Raw genomic sequence first — 24,558 nt, forward strand, 5'->3', positions numbered from 1 at the left:
AGTCCTGGAAACCTGAACAGGTTGCATTCCTTGAGTCCTACTTCTGGCAGGCGCAGAACGCAGCTGTGAAAATGGCTGTGAAGCAAAACGAAACGTTGACAATAGCAGAAGGAGCACATCCTGTGCAATTTTTGGGTGTGAATGCCTTCTCTGTTGCTCCTGTGATTGTTGAACTCATTTCCTTGTCCTCTTTGTCCAGTTTTTCATCCTTCCTCTGCCAAACTGTGGTGACACTTACCCACCTGCTCCTGTTAAGCCTGCAGGACTCTGTTCACATCTGGATGCAGCCGCTCACTCGGCTCACTAACTCGCAATTTCTACTTCTCAACTAAGTTTCAATTGTACAGATGGACAGTAGAGATCACCGTCTGATCAGAACAGCCAGAAGGACATTATCAAACAGCAGAGATGTCTGGTTAATGTCAGCAGACTGCTCCCCTCAGAAAACCTCTCTTTTAGATGACATCCTGTCCTTTAATATAACCAGCAGGAGCTTCCCAGTGGCTGCTGTTTAAAGGGCACATCAGCTGGTTTTACTGCTGTATGCGCTGTACAATGACTGCTGTAAAAAACAAATGTTTTGTTATTGACTTACCCTCCAGAAACCACTTGCTGCATTCTTGTTGGTTGTGCTTGAGCCTCCACTTTTGGTTTCCAAAGATGTATGATTATACTGAGACCTCATTGTCTAAGAATGATTTTGTGTCAAACATGTAATAAACATGTTTTGTATTGTCCATAAGTCTTATCCCTAACCTGATCAAGGTCACCTTTAATGCCCGCTGAATGCAAACATGTTATTTTAAATATAAGTTGATGCATTTCAAGTAATTAAAATGTTAAAGCAGATCAAACATTTGACCACATGGATCTCTGGCATCTACACAGAAAGTGTGTTGATCTTGCAACAGGGTAAAAACAGTTGCTAACCCACTGTGAGAATACAACGAGTCAGTCTTTGTATTGATCTGTAGCAGAGGTCTGGAACCTGCGGACCCGGAGCCACAAGTGGCTCTTAATAACTGGCTAAATATTAAACACATAACTAACGGTTTTGAAAATTGCCACAATGACGCACAAAGGTTTTAGTAGTTTTTCAGTCAGATTCCATTATTTCATTAAATGTCCACAACAAAGTGACACTAAACATACCAGTAATATATTTTTTAAATGTGCTCTTTGTTTTATTCTTGAAATATTTCTGACAAATAACTGCATCTATAGATGAAAATGTGTAAATATACATTTTGGAAAAGCTATGTTTTTCTTTATTTAAAACCCAAAACTCAGATTAAATGGTGGTTCTTTAGAAAGGTGAACTAGTAGATATTCAGCAAAAACTAAGTTGTCTTTTTTCAAATCATCTTAAAATTTGCAGCTCTAAATTGTTTTTAATAATCTGGACTGAGGGCAGAAATGGATTGTACAGGATGCAGACTTCTGGTTTGTAAAAACCAACCTTCATTTTTTAAAAATGTATTAAACTGAGGAATATTTTCTTCTTCTCTCGGTTTTCCTTTCTCTTTTTCTTTACTATAACCCAACATCCCCTCCAACTCTTTCTCCCGGTTTCCTTCTTGACGGCGTATCAGCCTCTCATCCAATCTGCTCCTCTGTCACTCAGTGTCAGATTCCTCTCCAATTTCCTCTATACTTAGCTCCAGATGTCACCTCCTTCTGAAAATCACATCCGCAGGTTCACAGGAGCTGGCTTAACATGAACCCAACACGTCTCTGAGCTTCACACACTCAGCCGTTCATATCTTCACATGAACAGTCGATGGTCGCTGTTACACATGGTTAGGAGTCACTGAAACAGGTGGAGGAGTTTATCTATCTTACCTGAGTTAAAACAAACAGAATGGAGATTCATTCTCTACCAATCATGGTGGAAATATGAACTGAGCCTGAAGGAGAAGCTGTCCAGGTTTTGGTTATTACCAGATTAAATGTTTTGTTCTTTCTTTGATGTGTTTTGTTCATTGCTTGCTCTATAACAGTTAATGTGGTGAAGTAAATGAACCTGGCTGTATAGTCTTTAACAATGTGTTGAGTTGAAATTAGTTGCAGATTTCTCTATGGAACATAACTCCTAATTATTTGGTAAATATTTGCCTATTAGGGAGCTTTCCATAGAGCATATCTACCATGTTAAAAAGTGACTTTAGAAGCTGAAACAGCCAGAAGGAATGCTGCTGGACTTCGTGCTGATTGGCTGAACCGCCAAGAGCAGAAAAAAGGGAGACTGTGGATGTTAGCTTCTGTGTTAGCGTTAACTGTGTGTATTAATGCATATTAAGGTGCAGTTGTAGGCTTTCGCTATTTTTGGGTGACTGTGGTCCCTAATCCCTGTGAATCACAGCAATCCACTATGCGGAATTTTTTTTTTCCCCAGACTCTTCAAGTTTGACCTCAACTTTCTTAAATAGATCTTTTTTTGTTCACCTCAGATTAGATTGGAATGTTTTTGAACTTGACAAAGTAAATGTGTAAATATCTCTGTCTATTGCATTAGCACTTAAATTTGCTGAAACCTTTTCACCTAAACGCTTACTAACGTTGCTTTAAATTAAAAATAAAAACAAACTCCCACCAATAATTGGAGCTCATTTCGTGTATTTGTTTGCATGTTTGTTTGTTGTATTTTGTTTGCATCATATTGCAAAGAAAGAAATTACCACATTTCCAACCGAAAAACCCAAAACCACTGAAAAAAAATCACCTCTAGAAATATGCAGGCCGATTACTGAGATCAGCTTTTTACATGTAACAGTTCACGGAGCACACTGTCTCTCTCTTTTTCTCTCTCTCCAACTATTTCTCTCTGTCTCTTTTTCCTGAGTGGTTTGCTCAGCTACAGAATAACCGGCCAAAGATGAAGCGCCTGAAAGTGATATAGTACCGCATAGCTGGAGATCTTTAATAGGAAACTATCAGGCCAGCATGAGATGGAGCAGACGGTGGTTAGAGAGAGAGGAACGGCTCCTGTTGGACTTTTTTTCAGGAACCGTTGTTGACAAAGACACATGAAGGTGCTGCTCTCTGTGTGTATTAATGTGTGTGTGTGTTTAAGGAGTGGATTTATTCCAGACAGCTGTCCTGAGCCAATACACTTTGTATGCAAAGAATTTTTCACTGTCACTCAGGGTGGCGGGCGAGGGGTCGTCGTCATGACGGCTGAAGGTGAACGGTTTGCTCATCATTCTGGGATGTGACGGCGCTCAGCTGGTTTGGTAGGAGTGGGTTTGAGTGGGATTTACATTTAGCTTGAATATTTACCAGAAATATACATTTATGATTCATCATTAAATAAAAGTGAAGAACAAAATTTTACAGATTGGAATGATTTTTTTTAATCTCATAGAACTGAAAACGGCATAGATTTTTCTTGCTTGTTTGAATCCCTGACATCACTGGATCTATGGTGGGCTGTGAGGGTCACATTAAAGTTTTACATGCAACACCTTTTCTAATGGCAATAAATAGCAAGAAAATCTCCAGAACTTGATCAGAGTGATTCCTCTCCTCTTTTGCAACATCTTTGCAGCAGTTTTTCAGACCTGCATAAACTTCTGTTTTATCCTGAGAGCATTTTCCAGCCAAATTCTCAGTTTTGTAAATCATCACACAATCTGCATTTGTAACATTTTTTAATCATACACCACAACAATGCCATAAATTATTTACAAGAATGTGGATTAAGATTATTTTCACCTAGATTAGGATCTTATTTTTTGTTTTCCTTTGACTGCTCTCTTTAGAGGTCACCACTGACTCCGTTTCAGATCCTTCACCTCTGTGTTTTTCTTGCCACCTCCAATGAACTTCCATGATCCTCCTGTTTTACTTTTATCATCTGTTCTTGTCAGGTTTTCCTTTTCTAAATCTGACCTCGATTTCTTAACCGAGGTTGCTTTTCTGAAGTATATTTTTATAATTCTCTGCAGCCATAAATAAGTTATGAATCCATAAATGTTTGCCCTTCCTGACGCAATGCCAACCCCGTTTACCAAAAACAAAAAAAATACCCTGGGTTTGACGACACGCTGTACTCTGCTGCTGAATGAATGAATGTTGGCATTGAAAACTTCTTTTATTCATCCTTTCTCCAAAGTTCAGCTTTTACATTTTGGACTCAGCATGTTTGCACCAGTTAAGTTGAGATTTTTCAATACTTTCTGGGATGCAGTTGTAGTTTTCTGTTAGCTAGCACCAAACTGAAAGGTTATTTCATAGTTTTGTTTTGTTTTTACACATTTTTGATTGTTTTCATTGTATCTCGTTCAAAATGTCCCAGTCAAGGCTGAAATGGATAATTTTGCATTGACTGAAGAGATTATCAGGATCTACAAAAACAAAAAATGAACAATTTGTTTCTTCTTTAGCATTATGACCACGGTAGAGTTGGATAAACGTAAAAATTAAAGCTTTTAAACAACATCTGGGATCTGGGAAATCATTTTTATAAAAATGATGTCAGACATGAAGTCAAAATCTAAAAAATGTCTGATAAACATCAAGTTTTCATTTCTTAAACTGTCAACAAAACAGCTGACAGAAATAGTTTAGTAGCTCCGTTGGTTTGTTTGGTATTTGTCATAATTTTTTTTAACAAAGACCTGAACTACCTGCTGCTGTACAGTTGTATATCAGTAGCTGAAAAAACTAGATGTAAGGAAACATAAGATAGTTTTGGAGCTGAATGAAACAGCAGTGACTTAAACCGGTTTATCGTGCCGTAATAATCAGAATCAATAACAGTAATGGAGATTCACTCAGCACAAAGCTGCACTGCAACACAGATCTGCATCCCATGAATGTATCTTTCCTTTCCTCCACGCTTTGTGTGCACAACCATAATTACATACAATGAGTCTCTCGTCTCTGCTGCTGAGTGTGAGGCTGAACAGCAGTTCTTTTTTCTCGCTGTCTTCCCCGCCCTGAGTGGATTTTAACACTCTAATAGCACATACTGTACATTCCCTACATCCGCCGTCTCCGTGGTCGGGGATGGGTGTGGCTGCAGGGAGCTCAGCCAGGGTGGCAACAGTAAAGGATGGCACACACGCTGACGGGCGCGCACGAGTCTGAGAGTAAGAGCTGCTGAGGCGAACTGCAGGAGGGCTGAACCCCGATGAAATATTTAATCGCTTTTATTATTCAGTAACTGCCTGAGAGAACGAGGGGGAGGCGGTGGGTGAGGGAGGTTGTGCGCCCAACTCCGGATGCTTCTCTGACATCTCTGTCTCTGATGTGAGTCGGACAAATTCATCCTAGGATTGGAAAACAAAGGAAGAGGAGGAAAAAACAGAGGGATGGGTAGATAGAAGAGGGGTTGCAACAGAATGGATGGGAAGGATGAGAGAGAGAGAAAGGAGGAAGAAAATCAGACTATCTCACCATCCCGGGAAAAGAGGAGGGTTACCATGGTAACTGCAGCCGAGCACCACGTGATGCAGAGGAGGGAGAGAGGGAGCAGAAGGGTGGGGCGTCTCGCTCCGCCGGCAGAGGAGGAGAAGGAGGAGAAGAGAGGGAGAGAGGGAACGGGTGTGAAAAAAATAAATGGTTTCCAGAACAAGCAGAAGACCCAAAGAGTCAAACACCAGATCACAAAGGAGGTTTGAGTCACAGAGCAAGTTGCTCCATAGGCTGGGTTTATTTTTTTACAGAAATCCGATTGGCTGATGAATCCCATGACGTTAAAAAGCCAGTTAAACTTATTTATACGCGTCATTTTTACTGGATGTGAATGACCTGGTTCTGTTCTTAAAATGTACCAGTTACTCAGTAAAACACACCAGAGAAGGAGACATCTGAGATGCTAGAAACACAATAATAAATTTCCATTTATACAAAATAAAAATGAGATGAATATCTGATCACCTGCTGGTGAAGGCAGGCAGTTATTAAACAGATCTAAATCAGTTCTATATTTTATTTTGAATCTTTTGGGGGGAATTTTGTGTTTTTCTGTTTCTGTTTTTGGAAACCCAAATCTATTCTTTATTAACTTTTTTGCTGCTCTGTCCATTGATTCATTTCACTTATTTCTTTTCAACAAAGTTTCCTAATCAGATCCGCTAATTGTTAGAATGAGTGACAGTTATAAATCAGTTTATTTATTTCACATATATCACAAATTTACCTTTTAAACAGTGATCAACCATTTTAAGCGTCCCAGTATATTTTTCTGAAAGTCTGGACAAACGGGTCTTTGATCTCGAGTCCATTTAGAATCTGTACTCTGGTGTTTTCTGTTGCTTTTTGAGTATCAGTTTATTCATTGCTAGGTGGCTTTTCACAAACGTAAAGAATTAAAGCACGAAGCTTGAAAAATGAAATAACAGTTTAGAGAAACCAAGTTGCTTAAAGCAGCTTAAAGAAGTCGATTGGGTCGGGTTTCTGACAGCAGAGCTGCGCTTGTTCTCCCTGGAGACGCCAGGAATCGACTCCTGACCACAACTGGTACAGAAAGTCACGTTGTGCATCTTGTGGATCGGGTCATGACAGGAAGTACGAAGACATGAGTATGGGGGGAAAACTAAATGACCCAGAGCTTCTCAATGTACATGTTTTTCCTTGATATAAATTGAGTAGAAATAAAAACTTCCCCATAAACGAAGCTTAATTCATATTAAGATATATTTGGTCTTTTATCTTCGGTAGTTGGAAGTGTTTTTAGAGTGGGTTTCAGGTATTTACACCTGATGCATTTGGTTTGCTTTAATCGGACCAGAGTTAGTTTTGCTCGTTGATCTGGACTGAATACACTCAATTCTGGTCTCAAGCCAAACAACCCGACCCGAACTGACTTTTTTAGGTGGTCTTGGTCTGCTTCCAAACGCTCTCTGGTGCGGTTCTGGTGTGAATACAGACCAGCCTCGATTCGAAGCAACTACAGGAAACCATCTTTTGTTCTAACGCTGCTACTGCATGTAGTGATTGTACTGGAATCATTCCTTTCATTTGCATTTTTAGGCAACTTTCCAAAATTTGAAATATCACGTTGTATAACATTACAGTTTTTACACAACAGAAATGCAGCACGCAGGACTTCCAGGTTTGTTTTCTTCCTAGCACTGTAAACAAAAGAGAACAAGTCTGGAATGTCTGTATAATTGAAATAAACAACTCGTCTTGTGGTGAGTTTGTGCGTTGGTGCAATATAAATAAATAAAATGAATTGAATTGTATTTTTACAGGAATTACAATTTAAAATATTTTACTGCGAAAATAGTGTGACAAAGATTTCTCTTTGAAGAAAACTTTTATAAGGCCAAAACACAGCAAAGCAAGATTATCTCGCAGAACTTATGTATCTGTGTGATCAGGAAATTAGATCTTGTGCCTTGAATTTACAACTGAATGTGTGACAAAAACAAGTGTTGAAAGATATTTCCAGAATTTCAGTTCATGGCTTAATTGGAAAATAAACAGCCGTGCCTTTTTAATATGTTTGAAGAGTTTCCTGGGCTTTGGCTCTGGATATTCAGTGAGTTTGTGGTGCAGTGCCCAGTTCTTTAAACTAAAGCTGGACACACACACAGACACACACACACACACACACACACACACACACACACAGACAGGAAGCTCATGCTCTGTTTCATCTGGTGTCCTCCTCCATTCAAACCCCCTGAAGCACACAACTTTCAGTCCATTGCAGGCATTGTGTGGCTCTGCTCACACAGGACAGTCGCAGGAAAACGTGGAGTTCTGTTTCCTGCAGCTCGCTGAAATCCACTCAGTCTGAGTGGGATCAGTGTTCGGCAGAGGATGACTCTGAGAAGCAGCTTCGGCTTTTAGGAGGAACTTGTCGGCACATCCCGGTCAAAGGTCACACCATGGACTCTGGCACTTCAACCCCTGCAGTCCCTCTGGGAAAGAAATGTCTTCACTGAGAGAGGCGGAGTCACATTCTGTGTTTGTTCTTCTGTGGACGTTAACAGAATAACAAACTGTGAATAAAACTGGATCTGATTGCATGGACGTCGTTAAAATGAGCTGAACAGGAGTTCATTCTGTTTCAAAGCTGTTTAAGCAAAACCATATTCACTGTTTATTTATCTTTTACTTTGAACAAACAATACAAAGGAAAGACTGAAAAAATATAATGAGTTAAACAGTCATGCTAATTGACTTGCAATTTTACACAATTTGCTAGAAAAAGGGCATTTGGAAGTAGTGGTGGGCATTTATCATGATAAATTTATTATCATGATAATTCTGATTTATTGTTGTCATGATAAACTCCATTTAATCTTCCTTAAAAGCCCCTTTCAGTGAAAGCATCAATAAATTACAAAATACGGTTAGGTACAGATATGCTTTGTAGTTTAATTAAACAAATGCCACTTCTTTGTGTTACTGTTGTCCTAAAGAAGCGTATTATACGTGGGAACAGTATTTGTGTTTGTGGGACAGTAATTACTGTGACACAGTTTTTATTGTTATCACGATAGAGAGAATTAAGAACATGTTTGACCTTTGAAGTCCCATTTTACCCAACATAATTTCAAATAAGTTCATTTTTTAAGATGGTCAATATCTGTACTTTGAGTTCATCATTTTATTCATTCCATAAATCTACCCCACACATTTAGATACAAAAACTATTTTTGGTTGTTCCCTAAAATTATAACTCCCCTCTCTGTCACAAAACATTTTTTGCATGTTGAGTGGAAGTTGACGGATGTACATTAGATTTCCCAATGTCCTACTTTATGTAGTATTCTGACTCATTTCTTCTGTATTGTACACTTGGCTGTTAAGTTTTGGTACATATTAAGCCAAACTTGCACACACAAACCCAAATGTGGTGCAATGAAAGTATTATATAAAATAAGCAGTGACTTGTGGTCCATCTGACAGACAGGTGAAGGGAACAACCCTGATAGTTTTCTTATCATGGTGCCTTTTAGTGGATGGGAACATAAAAAACATAGAAGACATTTTGATGGTTAGATTTTTATTTGTCTTTAGTTTTTTCCAAAACTGTCTCTTTTGTTGGGTTTTCCCAGTCTGCATTAATAAGTAGTGAACCAGCAACATGTTCATCGTTGCCCATGTTGTATGATCCAGTATGTGTTTAGTATGTTTATGAAGCTGATGCTGATTATCATGGAATGATGAGAGTAAACTCCACTGCGCTATAAAGCTGGACAGTAAAATAGACTACAGATCCATCCAGCTGATACTGGTTTATAAGTGATGAAATGTTACTGTAGGGTTGTCATGCTTTTTCTGTATTTTGTCACATTTTTGTACTTTAATGCTTGAATTTCATATTTTTGATCATTTTTTCCATTACCTTCTTGGGTTTCTGGCCAAAACAGTTGCTTGACAACAAGCCTTAGTTATAATATTTCACAAATACTAAGTGGAAATATGCCTCCCACATGCGTATCTGCAGCCAGGTGATGTTGCTTTGTGAATTCTGGCACAATGTGAGTCATTGGCAACAATGTTTTTATCACTTTGGCTGATAATCACCTAAAGTCCTAAACAACATTAAAAGAAATCAGTACTCAAGATGATTGCTGCAATAACTTCCTGCAGTTGCCACATTGCAGAGGCTCAGTAAACCAATCATAATCAGCTACATGACTTCAAAGGAATGCCTCAAACTTCTATTTTAAAAGCTTAGAAAAGCGACATTTATAAAGGTGGAAATAAATTTCTCCACACCAAAACAAACTACTTTGAGCCACAGTAGATGTTTATTTTAATGTTTCAAACAACAAATATACCTTAAAATGCATTGATTTGCACAGTGGAAACCATCTTTGTACTACACCAGAAGCTAATATCTGCAGACTCCCTTATTTCTGCTCTTCAGGATCCAACCAATCAGCACAAAGGAACAGAAAAGGTGCTTCTGGATTGGCCGCTTTGCACCAAAGTTTCCTAAGCTCCATTTTCTCTCAAACGACTTGCGAAACATTTTTTGAGTCAGCAGATTTTGGAGTTACATTCCCCTGAAAAATCCACAAATAGGTTAATCTGCAAACACAGAACCTTATTGTTCATATGGTAAACATGATACATAACATGATAAGCTACTCTGTGGGGAAACTCTGTAAACTATTAAATCTTGTTTCAATGAATATGTTAAATCTTTTTGGCATAATTAAAAGTTGGCATTTTAGACATTCAGTTTAAAATACTAAGATAAACTGACATGCAGCATTTGGTGTCAGGTTTGAAAAATGACTTGACACAACCATACCAGACCATACCAACTTTATTTATGAAGCACTTTATACACCAACAGGACCAAAGTGCTATACACAAAAATATAATGCAATTATAAAATAGAAACGATTGAATATAAAATACATATTAATATACAGACACAAAGTGACAAAGTGAAACCTCTCAGATTGTGCCAAAAGCCAAAGAAAAAAGATGGGTCTTAAGAAGGGACTTAAAAACAGCGAGTGAAGAGGCTTGTCTTATGCCCAAAGGAAGATCATTCCACAGCAACAGAACACAGTCGAGTTCATCTCTGCCATGATGGGTAGAGCAGAGGAACTGACAGGGGAGATGGAAAGGACGAGTAGGGAAGAGACAGATTGGATTGAAAGGAGAGGAGTAAGTCATCGTGAATGTGGCTGGTGTTCAAAAATAGATGCAGAGAGGGGAAACCGAACACAGCTTGGTGAAACAGGCGAGAAGAGACGGAAAACAGCCGAAGAAATGACAGAAGTTCTGAGGAGAATCAGAGGGGGGGAAATATGATGCAGAGGGAGGAACATTAGAGAACAAAACAAACATGTCAGTGAGCTGGAACGGAAAGACAGATGAAGGACAGAACAATGCTACAGAAGGACGAGTGCAGATGGAGGGATGGAGGAACGACATGGTGGAGACTACTAATGAGGGACCAGAGGCCCGCTGGCTGCAGGGCGGAGAGGTGACATGTTTGCACATGGAGATGAAGAGGGAGAGACAGGAATAGAGGGAGGAAGAGGAGTGGCAGCTCTGGGTGGATTCTGAGAAAACCAGTCTACTGGCTCAGCTTGGTCAACTGGTTCAACTGGGACTCATCCTGTCATTTCTGCCACAACCTTCCTTGTTTTCTTCTTTTTTTTCTTCAGTTTTAACTTTTCTTCTTTGTTCGTTCATCTTTCCTTACCTACTTACCTCCTTTCTTTCTTCCTTTCATTCCTTCAATCCCGCCTTTTTCCTGTTCTTGTCTTTCCTTTCTTTTTTCCTTCCTCCCTTCCTTCATTCATCCTCTAATGCCCCCTTTTATTCTTTTCTCCTTACCTCGTTCAGTCCCATCCTTTTTTCTCGTTCTCCTTTGCCTGTTCACCTTTTCGTTCCTTCTGTTCAGGTTGAAGCTTCATCTTGATTAAATCATCCAGTTCTAATTTAAATCTGAAAAACTATGCTGTCCGCCATAAGTAGAGGTTTTGTTTTATAAAACTTGCTGCATTGGTTTTGAGGTGTCGGCTGGTCATTATTGAACTATGTGAGATCATGCAGAAGGTTTTTCAAGTTAAAATGAATAAATGATGTGAGAAGTTCTGCTGATTGTGTGGAATCCCGGTCTCTGGATTTACCAGGAGGTGATGTCAGCGACTTTAGATTTTAATTATTATTCATATTTATTAGATTGATTCCTCGTTCACTGCCGACCAAGTCACAATCTGCTGATATGTAAAAGAGCAGAGACCCTGGTTCAGAGAGTGAGGCGAGTTAATATTAGAAACAGCGTGGCTAACAGGCTCCAGAACAGAACTGAGAATCTTAGACGTCACTCAGCAGCATGCTGGCAGCAGATGAATGATGCAGCGCTGCATACTGCACTCATCACAGTCATGCACATGTGTTGTAATCGAAGCTGAAGGTGGATCAGCTCCATGTTCAAGTGTGTAACCTTCATGTAGAGTCATATCATCTGTTAAAACACCCACACTTACAGATTCAGTGACATGAAACTGTCTTCTCACTGAAATATGCAATATAAATGAACTTCAGAAAACTGTTTTTCTGCAGCAGCTTCACTGCAAAAACACAAAACCATAATTTTAGTTTAGTTTCTAGTGCAAATATCTTAGTACATTTGAAATAAGGCAAATCTAACTTGTAAGTAATGTTTCGGCAAGATGTAAGAAATTATTTTAAGTAAATATTTCCTTAATATTGATTAAAAAGTTCTAATTCCACTTATACCAAGGGAAAAATGTTATGTTATTAGTGACATAATCTGCCAGTGGAGCTAGTACTATTTCATCACTTTTAAGGAATTATTTACCTAAAACAAGCTAGTATATCTTTATAAAAAGTGACTTAGTGACATTGGAAAGATGCTTTTCAATAAAAAGTGTCACTTTATGGAATAATCGTGACAGTTTTTTTTAAATCTTTTGTGTATATTTGAAATATATTTGCAATAGTCTTCTGAGTTGAATACTTAATTAGATTTTTCTGTGAATAGGAGGCAGATATAAGTTTATACTTAATTCTGCTGCTTTTCATTCGTAGCTTCTTTTATTTGTTACTTTTTTAGTTATTGTTGACTGAATGAAACAATAAAATAAAACTTATAAGGTAGTTTTATCTAATTTCCAGTGTACTAAGATATATTTGCATTAGAAACTAGACAAAAATACTCTGTTTTAAGATTTTGTGTTTTTGAAGTGTTCAAAAAACATCTTGAATTGACTTGTTGAATTATACCAATTGGGAAGAGAGTTTCAGTAAAGAAGCACTTGGAGTGTTATGATGGTGCAAACCTTTGTTAATGATGTAGAGGCAGCAAATGAAGTGATGCAACAGAAGAGGGTAAAAGTGCAAAAGAAAAAAGAAAACCTGCTTATTAAGCCGTTTACAGCTTGTTGCTCTGATTTGGGGTTAAACTGGGCGATCCATGAGTTCATCAGAGCAGCTGTGTTTAAATCACCTCTGTGCTCAGGTTCAGTCACTTTGCTGCTAAATTTTGTAGAATGTCAGACTTCACACAGACCTTGTCTTCAGGTGGTGTAATATGAGCCTGAGTGCTGCACAATCTAATTATAATGTCTGGCTATAATTACATTTCGATGAAAATCGGCTCCAAATCTGACACACTATACCGCTCCACTGGCTTCATGCTGAGTTCTCTGACGTAAAGCTTAATGATGTATTGTTTTAGTGACAGCAGTTATTGGGTCTAATGTGGATTTTAATGCATTCCTTAATTGATATTTATCTCCTGTCGCTGTGTTATGTCTTTATTTTGCCGCTGAGGGCTCCGGGTTTCCTATTTCCCAGTATCACAGTATATCCTGCTGTACGTTCTGTTTGTTTTTCACTGTGGTGTGTAAATCTAAAGCATCACTGACTCAGATAACAAAACCTGTATTTATCTGGTCGCCTTTACTGCTGACGTGTACATTTGTGTGGGGAAAACGGATTAATCCAGGAATGTTTATTTTCCAGGAAGCAGAGGGAGGATTGGACGATTCCGGAACCATTGTATAATTTCTTAATTTCTTTTAGTAAAATAATTCTGCTGACAGAAATCCCAATGTTTAAGCTCTTGTTAGCACATGCATTGCCATCCACATTTAAAATCAGATTTTTTTAAATGAAATTAGCAGAATTTTGAAATAAAAAAAAATCATTTGCCTATGGTGAACTTCTTTTAAACAATTATGTAAAGAAACGTCACATACAGCACCCTGAGAAGTGTTAGAGGTTTACCGTTACAGATTTTTAAATTATTTAAGGCAAAATAACGAGTAAATGCAAAATGGATTTTCCAAATATTTCTTTGAAAATCTGTGATTTAAAGTTGACCTATTATTAGTCCCTGAACAGGTTCGGATAGGTCTATGGATGATACAAAACATGTTCAGTACATGTAACTACTGAATAACTCACTTCAAATATGAGTGGAACTTGACCATCAAACGGTTTCATGGTTAAGTACAATATCTGTAGAGAAAATGAATAAAAATGCATCCAAACTTAAATAAAAAGTTTTTGAAAATGCCCAGAAGACCTGGAGAAGTTTTTAATCAGGACCGCTTCACATGATTCAAAGAATGAACGTCTGCTTAGAGAAGGAAAATGGATGAATTGTGGGTGGTTTTAACCTTTAACCTACTACTGAATGCTTTTATCAATATAGTTTTTTGGCTTGTCCTTTCAAGTGCAAAACAAAATTGTTTGAGAAAGGCCGATTTTAAAAAGAAAATCTATCAATATTGTCTTTTTTTGTGATGTTTTGCTTCCTCTAATCTAAACCATGAACATGAAGACATAAACATCTGTAGGTTTTAAGTGTAGCAGATTAACTCTGTTGTCGGGTTTTTGCGATCATATGAGCGGTTTATGATGCTGTGACTCGGTGAGAAGTGCTGCATTGGAGCGTCTTTGTGTGGAAGGAGCCCGGAGCTGATCAGGAGCCTCTGGCCCTGAAGGGAAGCGCGGCCGGATCACAGCTGCATGACCATGACAACAGCCTAAAAACAAACCTCTGCCAGGCTGAGCGAGATGCCAGAGTGCTCCGTCTATTTCCAGCCCTCTGGATCTTCTGTATGTGCAGCTTTTAAAAGGCCACTTCAGTCTGAATATCCAGTGTTATTATTATTATTATTATTTTTAAGGTTTGCCCACAATGAAGAGTGATGGAAATAGATCTGGAGTGACGCCTCTGTAAGAGCAGCTCTGTTGGGTGGTTTTGTTCAGTAATAACACATGTTCCACTGTTTTCAGGGCTTATGTCATTCTTCTTCCCTGTTTGAACTTTGCCCTTGTTCTCTGCTATATTTAACACTTCATCAGTTATTATTTGTCGAAGTGAACGGGTAGACGTCCTGCTGTTTTGAGGTGTTTTCATCAATCCCTCAGAAATAGCTTGCAGCATGCTAACCAATTGTTTTCTTTTTTCTGTTTGTGTTGCAGGCGGACGCTAAGATGGTGTGTGACGTCGTCAGTCGTATGGAAGACACAGAGCCGTACTCCGCTGAGCTGCTGGGCGCCATGATGCGCCTGTGGGCCGACTCGGGCATCCAGGAGTGCTTCAGCCGCGCCCGGGAGTACCAGCTCAACGACTCGGCGCAGTAGTACGTCCATGTTTCTAAATCTGCTCATGTAGAGATCTACAAATCAGACGTTAGAGACTCACTGAGGTTTGGTTCAAGCTTTGTTGATACGAGTTTCTTCTTTACTTGTGAGCGCTTTTTGAGTGATGTTTTACTTCCTGTGGTTGCCTTCTTCCTGAAACAGTCATTTATTTTTCTTTGGTAAAACTATTGCCAGACAACATTTTTAACATTTATTTGAGATTTATTTATTTATTTATTTTTCACTGATGGTGAAATCAGATGTGAACCTTTCAGTTGCAGCTTATTTATCATTTCGTGTGTGTGTGTGTTAAATGTCACATTAAAGATTGATGCACACTTCCTATTATGTTGTGGCCTGTGCAGCCGAGCAGAGTGCCCAACCAATGAAACCATAGGACAGACATCACATGACCAGAACACACAAACTGTTGACAAGCGTGCGTTTCTGCATCTTTCCTGAGAAACCCCAGAAATCTGATAACATTTCAGTGAACCAGAGATCAGCTGTGGTCAAAACCTTCTGCTCTTATGACTATTGGAGACGTAAGCAGTATCTCTGTGCATGGTGCAGGTTTGGTAATCACACATGCATGTAATGCGTGTTTTTATTCCATAGAAAGCAGAACGCTGCTGTGTGAAAGGAGTAGGTCCTGCCTGAAGCCACCTCTGTGTGTTTGTGTGCAAAGGCCTTGAGTGTTCTGACCTATTTACCACAATGCACATACTGTACACTCCATCTGCGATTTACATTCCTGCCTTTGTGACACGGCCATAATTTAGAAAGGCGATCACACAAGATGCACATACGCACACTGAGAATAATGTAAAAATGCCACATGAGGTAGCTAAATTCTCTGAGTTGGCAATATTTAACAATCCATGCAGAGGCAAGAAAACATGCAGTTTGAGTTGTTTGCAACAGATTTTGAATTAGACTTTTTGTTTTGTGGATAAACACAGCAGAAGATCGTCTTTAAATGCTGCAGTGCCGCTGAAGGTGATTATGCTGCAGCTGTAAATTGGTGTAAGAAACTTTAAATTCTTTTTGTTTTTTTTGGAAAAAACATCATTATATCCCTCATTTTGGGAAATAGTTTTGGTCTCCTTATTCTGCTTCCCTCTGCTCAGCGACGGCAGAAACCTTTCTTCTTCATGCTGCTCTGTGGTTTTATTATGTTACTTTCTGTCGCTTGTATAGAAGTCACAAGTAAATATGTGTCAGTAAATCACTCCAGAGGGTGGTATCTAACCATCCCAACTCTGGTTACTAAGCAACAGCCATGAATGCATTCGTCTGTGGTGACCTTCTTTTAAACAATTAGGTGAAGAAACGTCACATACTTTGCCCTGAAAAAGCATTACAGATATACCCCTACAGATTGTTTTTATTATTTTAGGCAGAATAACCAGAGTAAATGTAAAATGGAGTTTCCAAGTGATGACTTATGTATTGAAAGACAAATCTATCCAATCAACCTGACCGTTTGTGAAAATATTATTGCCTCCTTGCTACATCATGAAATGTGGCTCACTTTCATGAGCCACATTTACGGTCAGGTCTGATAAATCATGAAATCACCTGAGAACATGATATCTCAAAATATCATGTTCCCAATATCTCAAAAAGCAACCTATGACATCATGGTATAAAAAAATTAGTGCTGTCAATCAAATTAAAGGGTTAAAAAACTAATATAAGGTTTCTCTAAGCAGCTCCTGTTTGGAGGTGTAGCAATACAAAACATGCCTATTAATTTTTTTGCACAAAATGATTCTTGGATAATGAGATTTTAGTTCTGCCTATTTTGAGCTCTTTTCAGAATGAATTGTTTTAGGGCCTCTGTCACTTTAAATATTATTAAGCTGCTGCTGGCCACGCCCCCAACTCAACATTTACACTTGCATATTAAAGTGACTAAAAGCAAACGCACAACTATATAACCATGCACCTTCGAATGAAGAAAGTGGTTTCTGAATAATTAGTCAACAACAATTATTATTATTATTTCCAGCAGCCGTTGTACCACCTGACATTCTGGAGGTTTCTGAAAAATTAATTTTTCCTAACACCAAAAAACATGAACTTATCTCCAAAAAACAGTTGTGTGTTTTTGGACTATTTTTAGAAGCAGAAGAAAACCAAATGGAAGTACAAAGATGCGCAAAAAGTGAGTTTTACATAATATGTCCCCTTGAAACTCCTCTGCTTGAGGCAGAGACTGACCCCCAGCCCAGAGGTGGTTGATTCTCCTCCCGGTCACTTTACACTCACCAGTAAACCACTCCAGTTCAGACTGGAGGTGAAGCCAACAGAACCGCATCATCTGTGACAAGCAACAATAAGACCCTACGGTTCCCAAACCAGACAGCCTCTTCTGCACGACAACGCCTTGAGATGCTGTCCATGAATACCACAAACTGGATCGGTGACATAAGACAGCCCTGGAAGAGTCAATCAAAACATAAAACCAAATAAACACAGAACTGGGTCAGAGACAAAGTCAAGCTTCTCAGTTTAGATGCTGTAGAGAAAAAAGAGCATCGGAGAGGAAAGGACAGCCAAAGACAACCAAAATAAACTGGAATAGTTCAAATAGTTTTCTGAATGCTTCAGCCATGTGAAATTTTAGAATAGACATGAGCGGTTGGCATCATTCCTATACTATAAATGCTAGACTCCTCCAAGTCAGAGGGTGGGATATGGACTGTTAATGATTACAGAAAATTAAACTTTGTTTCTCCAAATGAACATTTATTAGCTTCTGAACCAATTGGCCGCTCATCTTTAACAGTAACAGCCTCTCTGGGCTTTAAATCCACCACTTTTCTCTAATTCTGCACATCACCAGTGAAATGAGGCGAGCACACTCAGGGGTCTGGAGTTAATCAACTTAATGCGCCATGTTGAGAAATATCAGTCTGAGAGGAAAGACTAATGCAGCAGCTGTGCACATACTATATGTCATCCAGAAACCAGACAGAAAACTTATCATCCCTTTCCAGGTTGGTTTAAATGTAATTTACATTGCTGTCTGTGTGTGAGTCCTTAGGCTTACAACGATGCTGCGCATAAAATAATGTTGACATGAGTGTTAGTGCAAGTTCAGCGCGGCGAGAAGTGGCTGCAGGGTGAACGACAAGCAGAAGCAGCACAGAGGGGTCAGCCGCGTGTCGAAGGAAAGGTCGTGAAAGACAAATGGATAAGTCGAAACAATTACTGATCTTTGACTGACCTTTATAACTCAATTATCAAACAACCGGAGTTGTGGAAATTGACTGATAGCCTTCATAGTTACTTTGCTGACTGGAGTAGATGGAAAGAGGAAACATTTCTTACATCTATTGTTGTAACTGCAAGGGTGTGTCACACATCGTACAGCGTCTTGCAAAATTACAAAGAACTCTTTGACTTTTTCATGTTTCAGAGTTTCATAGAGAACATTAGCAAACAAACAAACAGCAGCATGAAGACTAAGGAACAGCTGAAAGGTCAGAGAGAATGTTGTGGATGGGGATTCACTGATCCACTTTTTTTACTTCTAGATACAGATACCCGAGGTTTATCGTCAGATCCGATACAGAAAAACAGATAAAACGTAAATGTTTTTCAAACACAGACATAAAAGCTCTGAATTGCACATTTATTTGGTAACTCTGCACAAATACAGCTCACACATTAGCTTCACCAGCTTGGTCAAACGTAAACAGTTAGGAGTAAATCAGCCAATGTGAAATAAATGACAAAGAAACTGAAACTGATAAAAACAATGGATTTACTAAATTGGTAAAAAATAAACTGCAACAGTTTCTTTCTATTGGTTCAGAAAGTGTGATTAGGAATTCTAAATATAATGTAAAATTAATAATAATCACTGATACCAGTGAAAAAGATCTAGAATATTGAAAAAGATCTAGAATCTTTTTTAATATCGGGACAGATACAGATATTAACAACGGATCGGTTCATTTGTTGTTAACTGGAGAAGTTTAAAGCAGATTTATGTTATAAAACAATAAGCTTTGAATATCAACCCTGTTTAATCCGTCATCTGGAAACAAAGAGAGAGGATGAACAAACTGCAGTCCACCCAAAGTGACAGACTGGAGCGAGGAGAGTGTTAATCAGAGGAACAGTCAACTAGACCGTAGTAATGCTGGAGAAGAGGATCTGTTGAATGGATGACTCATGAATCTGTTGTCATTGTTTGATTAATGTAAAAGTTATAAAAGGATGGCAATAAGAAAGCTACTGAAAAGTTTGACACAAGCTTGAAACTCAAACAGGAGGCAGAAGTTACTCTGGTCAGCTGAAAACAAAATGAAACTTCTTGGCTTCCATACAAAACAAATCATGAGTATATTTTTAAAGTTTTAAAGTTCAGACCTAAATTCTATTGAAAGATTCTCAGTAGGATTTACCAACAGCTTTTCTCCTCAATCTGACTGAGTTTGAAATATCTGGTAGAGAAATGGGAAAATGTTTCAGTCTCTAGATGTGCAAATCTAGCAGAGACGCATCTCAAACACTTACTGTCATATTGGCAGTGAAGGATGGTTTTAGTAAGAATGGAGTTAGGTGGGTTGAATACATGTCTGCCACACTTAGCGGATTTACGCAAAATACCAATAATGCTACAAATGCTTTGCTCCAGACTCTATCTGTGATAGTTTAGTGTTTTTGACACATGATAAAGGAATATTCTTCACGCTTTTGCCACCTGAAAAGTCTCTGAAAATAAAATTCTTCTGATCTGACGTCAGAGGCCTGGATGGATTTCACTGCTTGCAGCTTTAATTTATTCTCAATTCTCTTTTCAATTTAACTCCTCTTCCTTCTGTTGCATTAATGCTAAGAATGTGTGGGTTGTTTGATTGCCTTGTAATCTAATCATTGCCATTTCACTTTGTAAATTGAAACCTGTCTCAGCATCGAGTCGTCATTAATCCTGTCCACTCACGCTCACTGGGAGCAAACAGAGCCCGCCTGTGTAGGATGTGGTGCGTGTTTGCGTTCATTTTCATTCCATGAAACACACTGTGGTTGCAGATTAATGCCCAGTTGAGTCTCAGGAGGTAAAGAGTGCTTTCTGCTTCTCGTTTTCTTCGTCTCCTCCTGACCAGCTCGTCATATTCTTCTTCCCTTTCAAACCACAATCTAACCAATATTTCCCTCTAAAATCAATAGTTCTCATCAGCGAAGCTGTGTGTGCTCGTGTGTGTATTCCGTCTACCTTTTCTTACTCTGTCAACATATCTTCTCCCTCGAGCCGTTATCTTTTTCCTTTTGAAGTAACTGAGTGTCCGCTAGCCCTAAAAGAACATCACCAATCTAAAAATAAAAAAGCATTATATCCATTACGTTGGCAGGACGTTTGAGTGCGTATCGTGTTCATCTCTTCTCTCAGTCCGTACTTCAGGGTTCACCTCTGCTGATGGAGAGCATCAGTAATGTTTGGTTGTTTGGGAGAAGTGATTTGTTATGATTGCTTCCTCAGAGATTTTTAGAAGAAAACAGTGAGGCGTATAAGAGACGGATAAAACCTGATTGGTTGCGGAAACAGTTTGGGTCCTTTTACCCACTATTTAATTTTTAGTGATCTATATTTTTGCTTATGTTGATCTTAATTGATCTGTCACTAGCTTTTTAAATTTGATCTTAAAGCTGCAGTGTGAAACTTGTTAAGAAATGTTTTTTCCATTTTTATTAAAACAGTCACCATGTCGGGTGAGACTGTGAAAAACCAAACTCCTCCACTTCCTCCCAGTGCTATTGTTATGGTCTGCAAAAATGCAGACCCCAAAAACAACCAATCAGAGCCAGGAGGAGGATCTTAGCGCTGTCAATCAACCTCCTGTCTGCGGTGCTCAGTGTGCTAATAGCAGAGAAACAAGTAAAACCATTTATCTGTCATCTGTGGTTATGCTAATTAGCCTTAACATTCATGGTAGGTTATGATGACGTGAGTGATTTAAAAACAAAATAATTTAATATTAAAATTCAGTTCAACATTTAACAGGAAGCCAGTAAAGGCATCTAAACACAGGAGAGTGACTGTCTGCCTCTTCCTGGTTTGGCCTGTTACACTGATGGACAGAAGAAGGACTGAAATAAAGAGTCCTAATAATTCATTTGGGGGAGATTAAGGTGGAAAAATATGCATTAAGCCTTCAATCTGCCTTGATTATGAAGAAATAATGAGCATCAGTTGGACGGCGTTAAAAAGCAGTCAGACCACCCAGACTGCTGCTACTGGCCTGCAGACTGAACGATGTCTTTCTGAAGGTGTTCATGACTCTGCAGACTAAACCTTTCCTGTTATTCCCGGTCTCTTGACCAGAGACCTTCAGCAAGTTCCCACTAATTGAGGGTCCAGGTTTAATACAGGAAGTCTGTAGCTACCAGCAACCATGTGTATCTTTGATTTGGGGAGGAAACTTCTGCACTATTTAAACTCAGAGAAACAAAACCAGGCCAGAAAGTCCAGCAGAAAATGTTTTCTTGGTTTTTTTTGAAGGGAATCAGAAACTTGCCGTAGTGCTACCAACTACAACACAACGCCAGGCAGTTAGCATGACGAGAAACTACTGCTGGGTATTACTACTGTAGCTGTACGTGAGAGCTGCACTCCACACACTGCTGGAATGCATCTCTGCCCGGCTCTGTTCAGGATCATTTGATTTACAGTAAAAATAAAGGTGCACTTCCAGGGATATGCCATTACACAAGCAAACAGAATCATCTCATCCTCCCTGCCTTTCTTCCTCTCTTCTAAACAAGCAGCTGCTCGCTGTGCTCACTTGGCAAGGACGTAATTTAGACATTCAGCTAGCTTAGCACCGACAGGAAAGGTAGATATGAATAATGCTTTGCACTTTAAACTTTAAAAACATTGTTCTCCTTTGTGAGAAATACAATAAAGATGATGAAGCTTTTTCAGGTAAGATCACCTCATCTGGTTTAGCACTGAGCCGATATTCGCGGCGTGTTGTAGTGAAATTGATCTACAGCCAGCAGAATCCCTGAAAGAAGCACATTAACTACAGTTACAGTGACAGTAATGTAATAGGTGGGAGTGATATTATCACTGTTATGTAATGTTACCTATAAACCACCTGAGCCATAATATTCATCATCAGCATTCTGATGTCATGGAAAGTAGGTTAGACCACCCGGCGACGTTCTCTCTGTTTTATCTGCATCACATCCACCAGCGTCTCTGGGATGTACAGCAAACAGAATGAAGTCATTTTGATTTTTTTTTTTTTTTTTTTGGAGAAGGCTTTGACTGGACTAAAAAAATGAGTAGAAAAACAAAGAACATTTTTCAAAGAGCTTCAGAAAGTCTGCATATATTTTGATCAGGACAATGTAGAAACATTACAGAGAAATCTGAAATACACATAGGTTTATGACATCATGTTATAACAGAATGAAAATACAATGTAACCATCATGTACACACAGGGCTGGGCGATAAGTTGATTTTCTGTTTTTTGAAGATTTGATTTTTGGAAAATCTGAATTTTTTTCACCATTGTCCTCATTATGTCTCCACAACTCAGAGTAAAAACATCCACCATCTTGTTTTACAGCTTCTAGTTATTTGGATTTTGAATTCATGTCAACCCTGTGATATTTCTTTTTTTAAATATGAGAGTAAAGTCTTAATACAAGAAGACAGTCTTAGTAATACAAGAATAAAGTCATGTGACAATAAAATTTAAATAATGAGTCAGTTGATGTTGAATCTGCCTCAGTGCTCCTAAAAGTCTAATATTTGGGTTTGTGTAAGTTTTGTGTTCAGAGTAGTTTGGTATCCGACCACGATTTGATCTTCTGCTGCAGTTTAACATTTCCCCTCTGTGTGTGTGCGTGCGTGCGTGTGTGTGTGTGTGTGTGTGTGCAGCTACCTCGACAGCCTAGATCGGATCGGTGCGGCCGACTACCAGCCCACAGAGCAGGACATCCTCCGGACCCGAGTGAAGACCACAGGCATCGTCGAGACGCACTTCACCTTCAAAAACCTTCACTTCAGGTTGGGATGACCCAGCGCGTGTCCACCTGCTCCCCACTCCACTCACACCGCAGAAACTCCAATCTGTAATTAATTAGATCCGATGGTTTAAACAAGTATCTATATTTATGATTCTCTGGCTCTTTAACGAGGTCAGATTCAATTAGAGCATGGAGCGGAGGGAGCGAGAGGCGAGGCGAGAAATGGAGTGGATGAGACTTTGTCATAATTCAGCTGCATATTTATAAAGCAACATGGAGAGTGGCAGGTTAGTAAACTGTTAAATGGCCATTATTTATCTGAATGGATGCATCATTACGTCCCTTTCTTGCTGTTTTTATCAACAAATTAAAGCTACAGATGCACAGAGGCCAGTCACCATAACACATCCTCTTCCATATTTGAGCAAATATGGAAGAGAATTAGGGCTGCTGGAGAAAAAGGTAAAAATGGCATTAATGTCAGAATTCTGACATGTATCCTCATAATTTTGACTTTAATCTTAGAATTTGGACTTTAATCTCAAAATTCAGAATTTGATCTCAGAATTCTGACTTTTGATCGCAGAAAATTAAAGTCACAATTCTTTTTTTTTTTTTGCAGTGGCCCTCATCCCTTTTTGTACAGAAATGATTGTGATTAAGAATAATGTTTTGATTTTCAGACCATTTCAACTAATATAATAAAAATAAGAATACGTTTTAACTTCTAAAGAACATTTAACACTGGAATTGGAAAACATTTTCAATATCAAAATAGACATAAAAAACACTGAAACAACAATAAGTAGGATGGATAATAAAGTCTCTGTAACTAAAATTGCATTTCACAAAATATCGTCATCATCATCATCAATATCATTGGGCTTTAACAGGGAAAACAGGCAGGTAGTGCAAACTAAATTCTTCAAACTGGGTGTCAAATGTTTGCAGCATTTCTCAAAATATCGACTTTTCAAATATTTTAAAAGGGAGCATTTCTTTATTGACTCATTTTAATTTGTCATGCGATTAGTTGATTTACTACAAAAGGCTGAGATGCATGTTTGTGCTGCTGGTCGAGGCTTTCCACTGAGCTGGTTGTGATGCGCCGTCGCTGCGTGTCTCTGAGAGGCACATCCTGCAGATTTCCAGCTGGGCTGCTATTATTGGTAGTCATGCGGGGAGTGGGAGGCTCCTCTGTTCCTGTAACGGGTGGGACCCGTCATCCTGCCTACCATTAGACCCGTCACACACACGGCTGGCTCCGTTTCTCTCCGGACTCAGGCCTCTCATTCCCTACACCACAAAAACACAACACAGTGAGGCTGGGTGGTTTTCTGCTGGGGCAAAATGACGTAATGGATAACATCTGTTGTTTAGACATTTTCCTCTAGGTTCAAACACTTCATAGTTTTAGCTATTCATCAGCAATCCAACCAGGTTTTGGTTTTTCCAGCTAAAAGTTGCAGGACTGCTAAGCTAAAAATCCCTGCACTATAAA

At 38.9% G+C, this 24,558-nt stretch overlaps 1 protein-coding gene across 2 annotated transcripts in view; it reads left to right on the top strand.

Moving 5' to 3' along the window:
• Nucleotides 1-24,558, top strand: part of LOC102227659 (guanine nucleotide-binding protein G(o) subunit alpha) — a 104,949-nt gene that overhangs the window by 56,488 nt on the left and 23,903 nt on the right. For both annotated transcript variants that reach the window (XM_005795783.2, XM_005795782.2), the window contains exons 4-5: nucleotides 14,899-15,059; nucleotides 22,969-23,097. In XM_005795783.2, coding sequence (XP_005795840.1) covers nucleotides 14,899-15,059; nucleotides 22,969-23,097 — 290 coding nt within the window. The remainder of the gene's footprint in view (nucleotides 1-14,898; nucleotides 15,060-22,968; nucleotides 23,098-24,558) is intronic.

Source organism: Xiphophorus maculatus, chromosome 2 (genome assembly GCF_002775205.1).
Source record: "Xiphophorus maculatus strain JP 163 A chromosome 2, X_maculatus-5.0-male, whole genome shotgun sequence".
NCBI classification, from domain to species: domain Eukaryota; kingdom Metazoa; phylum Chordata; class Actinopteri; order Cyprinodontiformes; family Poeciliidae; genus Xiphophorus; species Xiphophorus maculatus.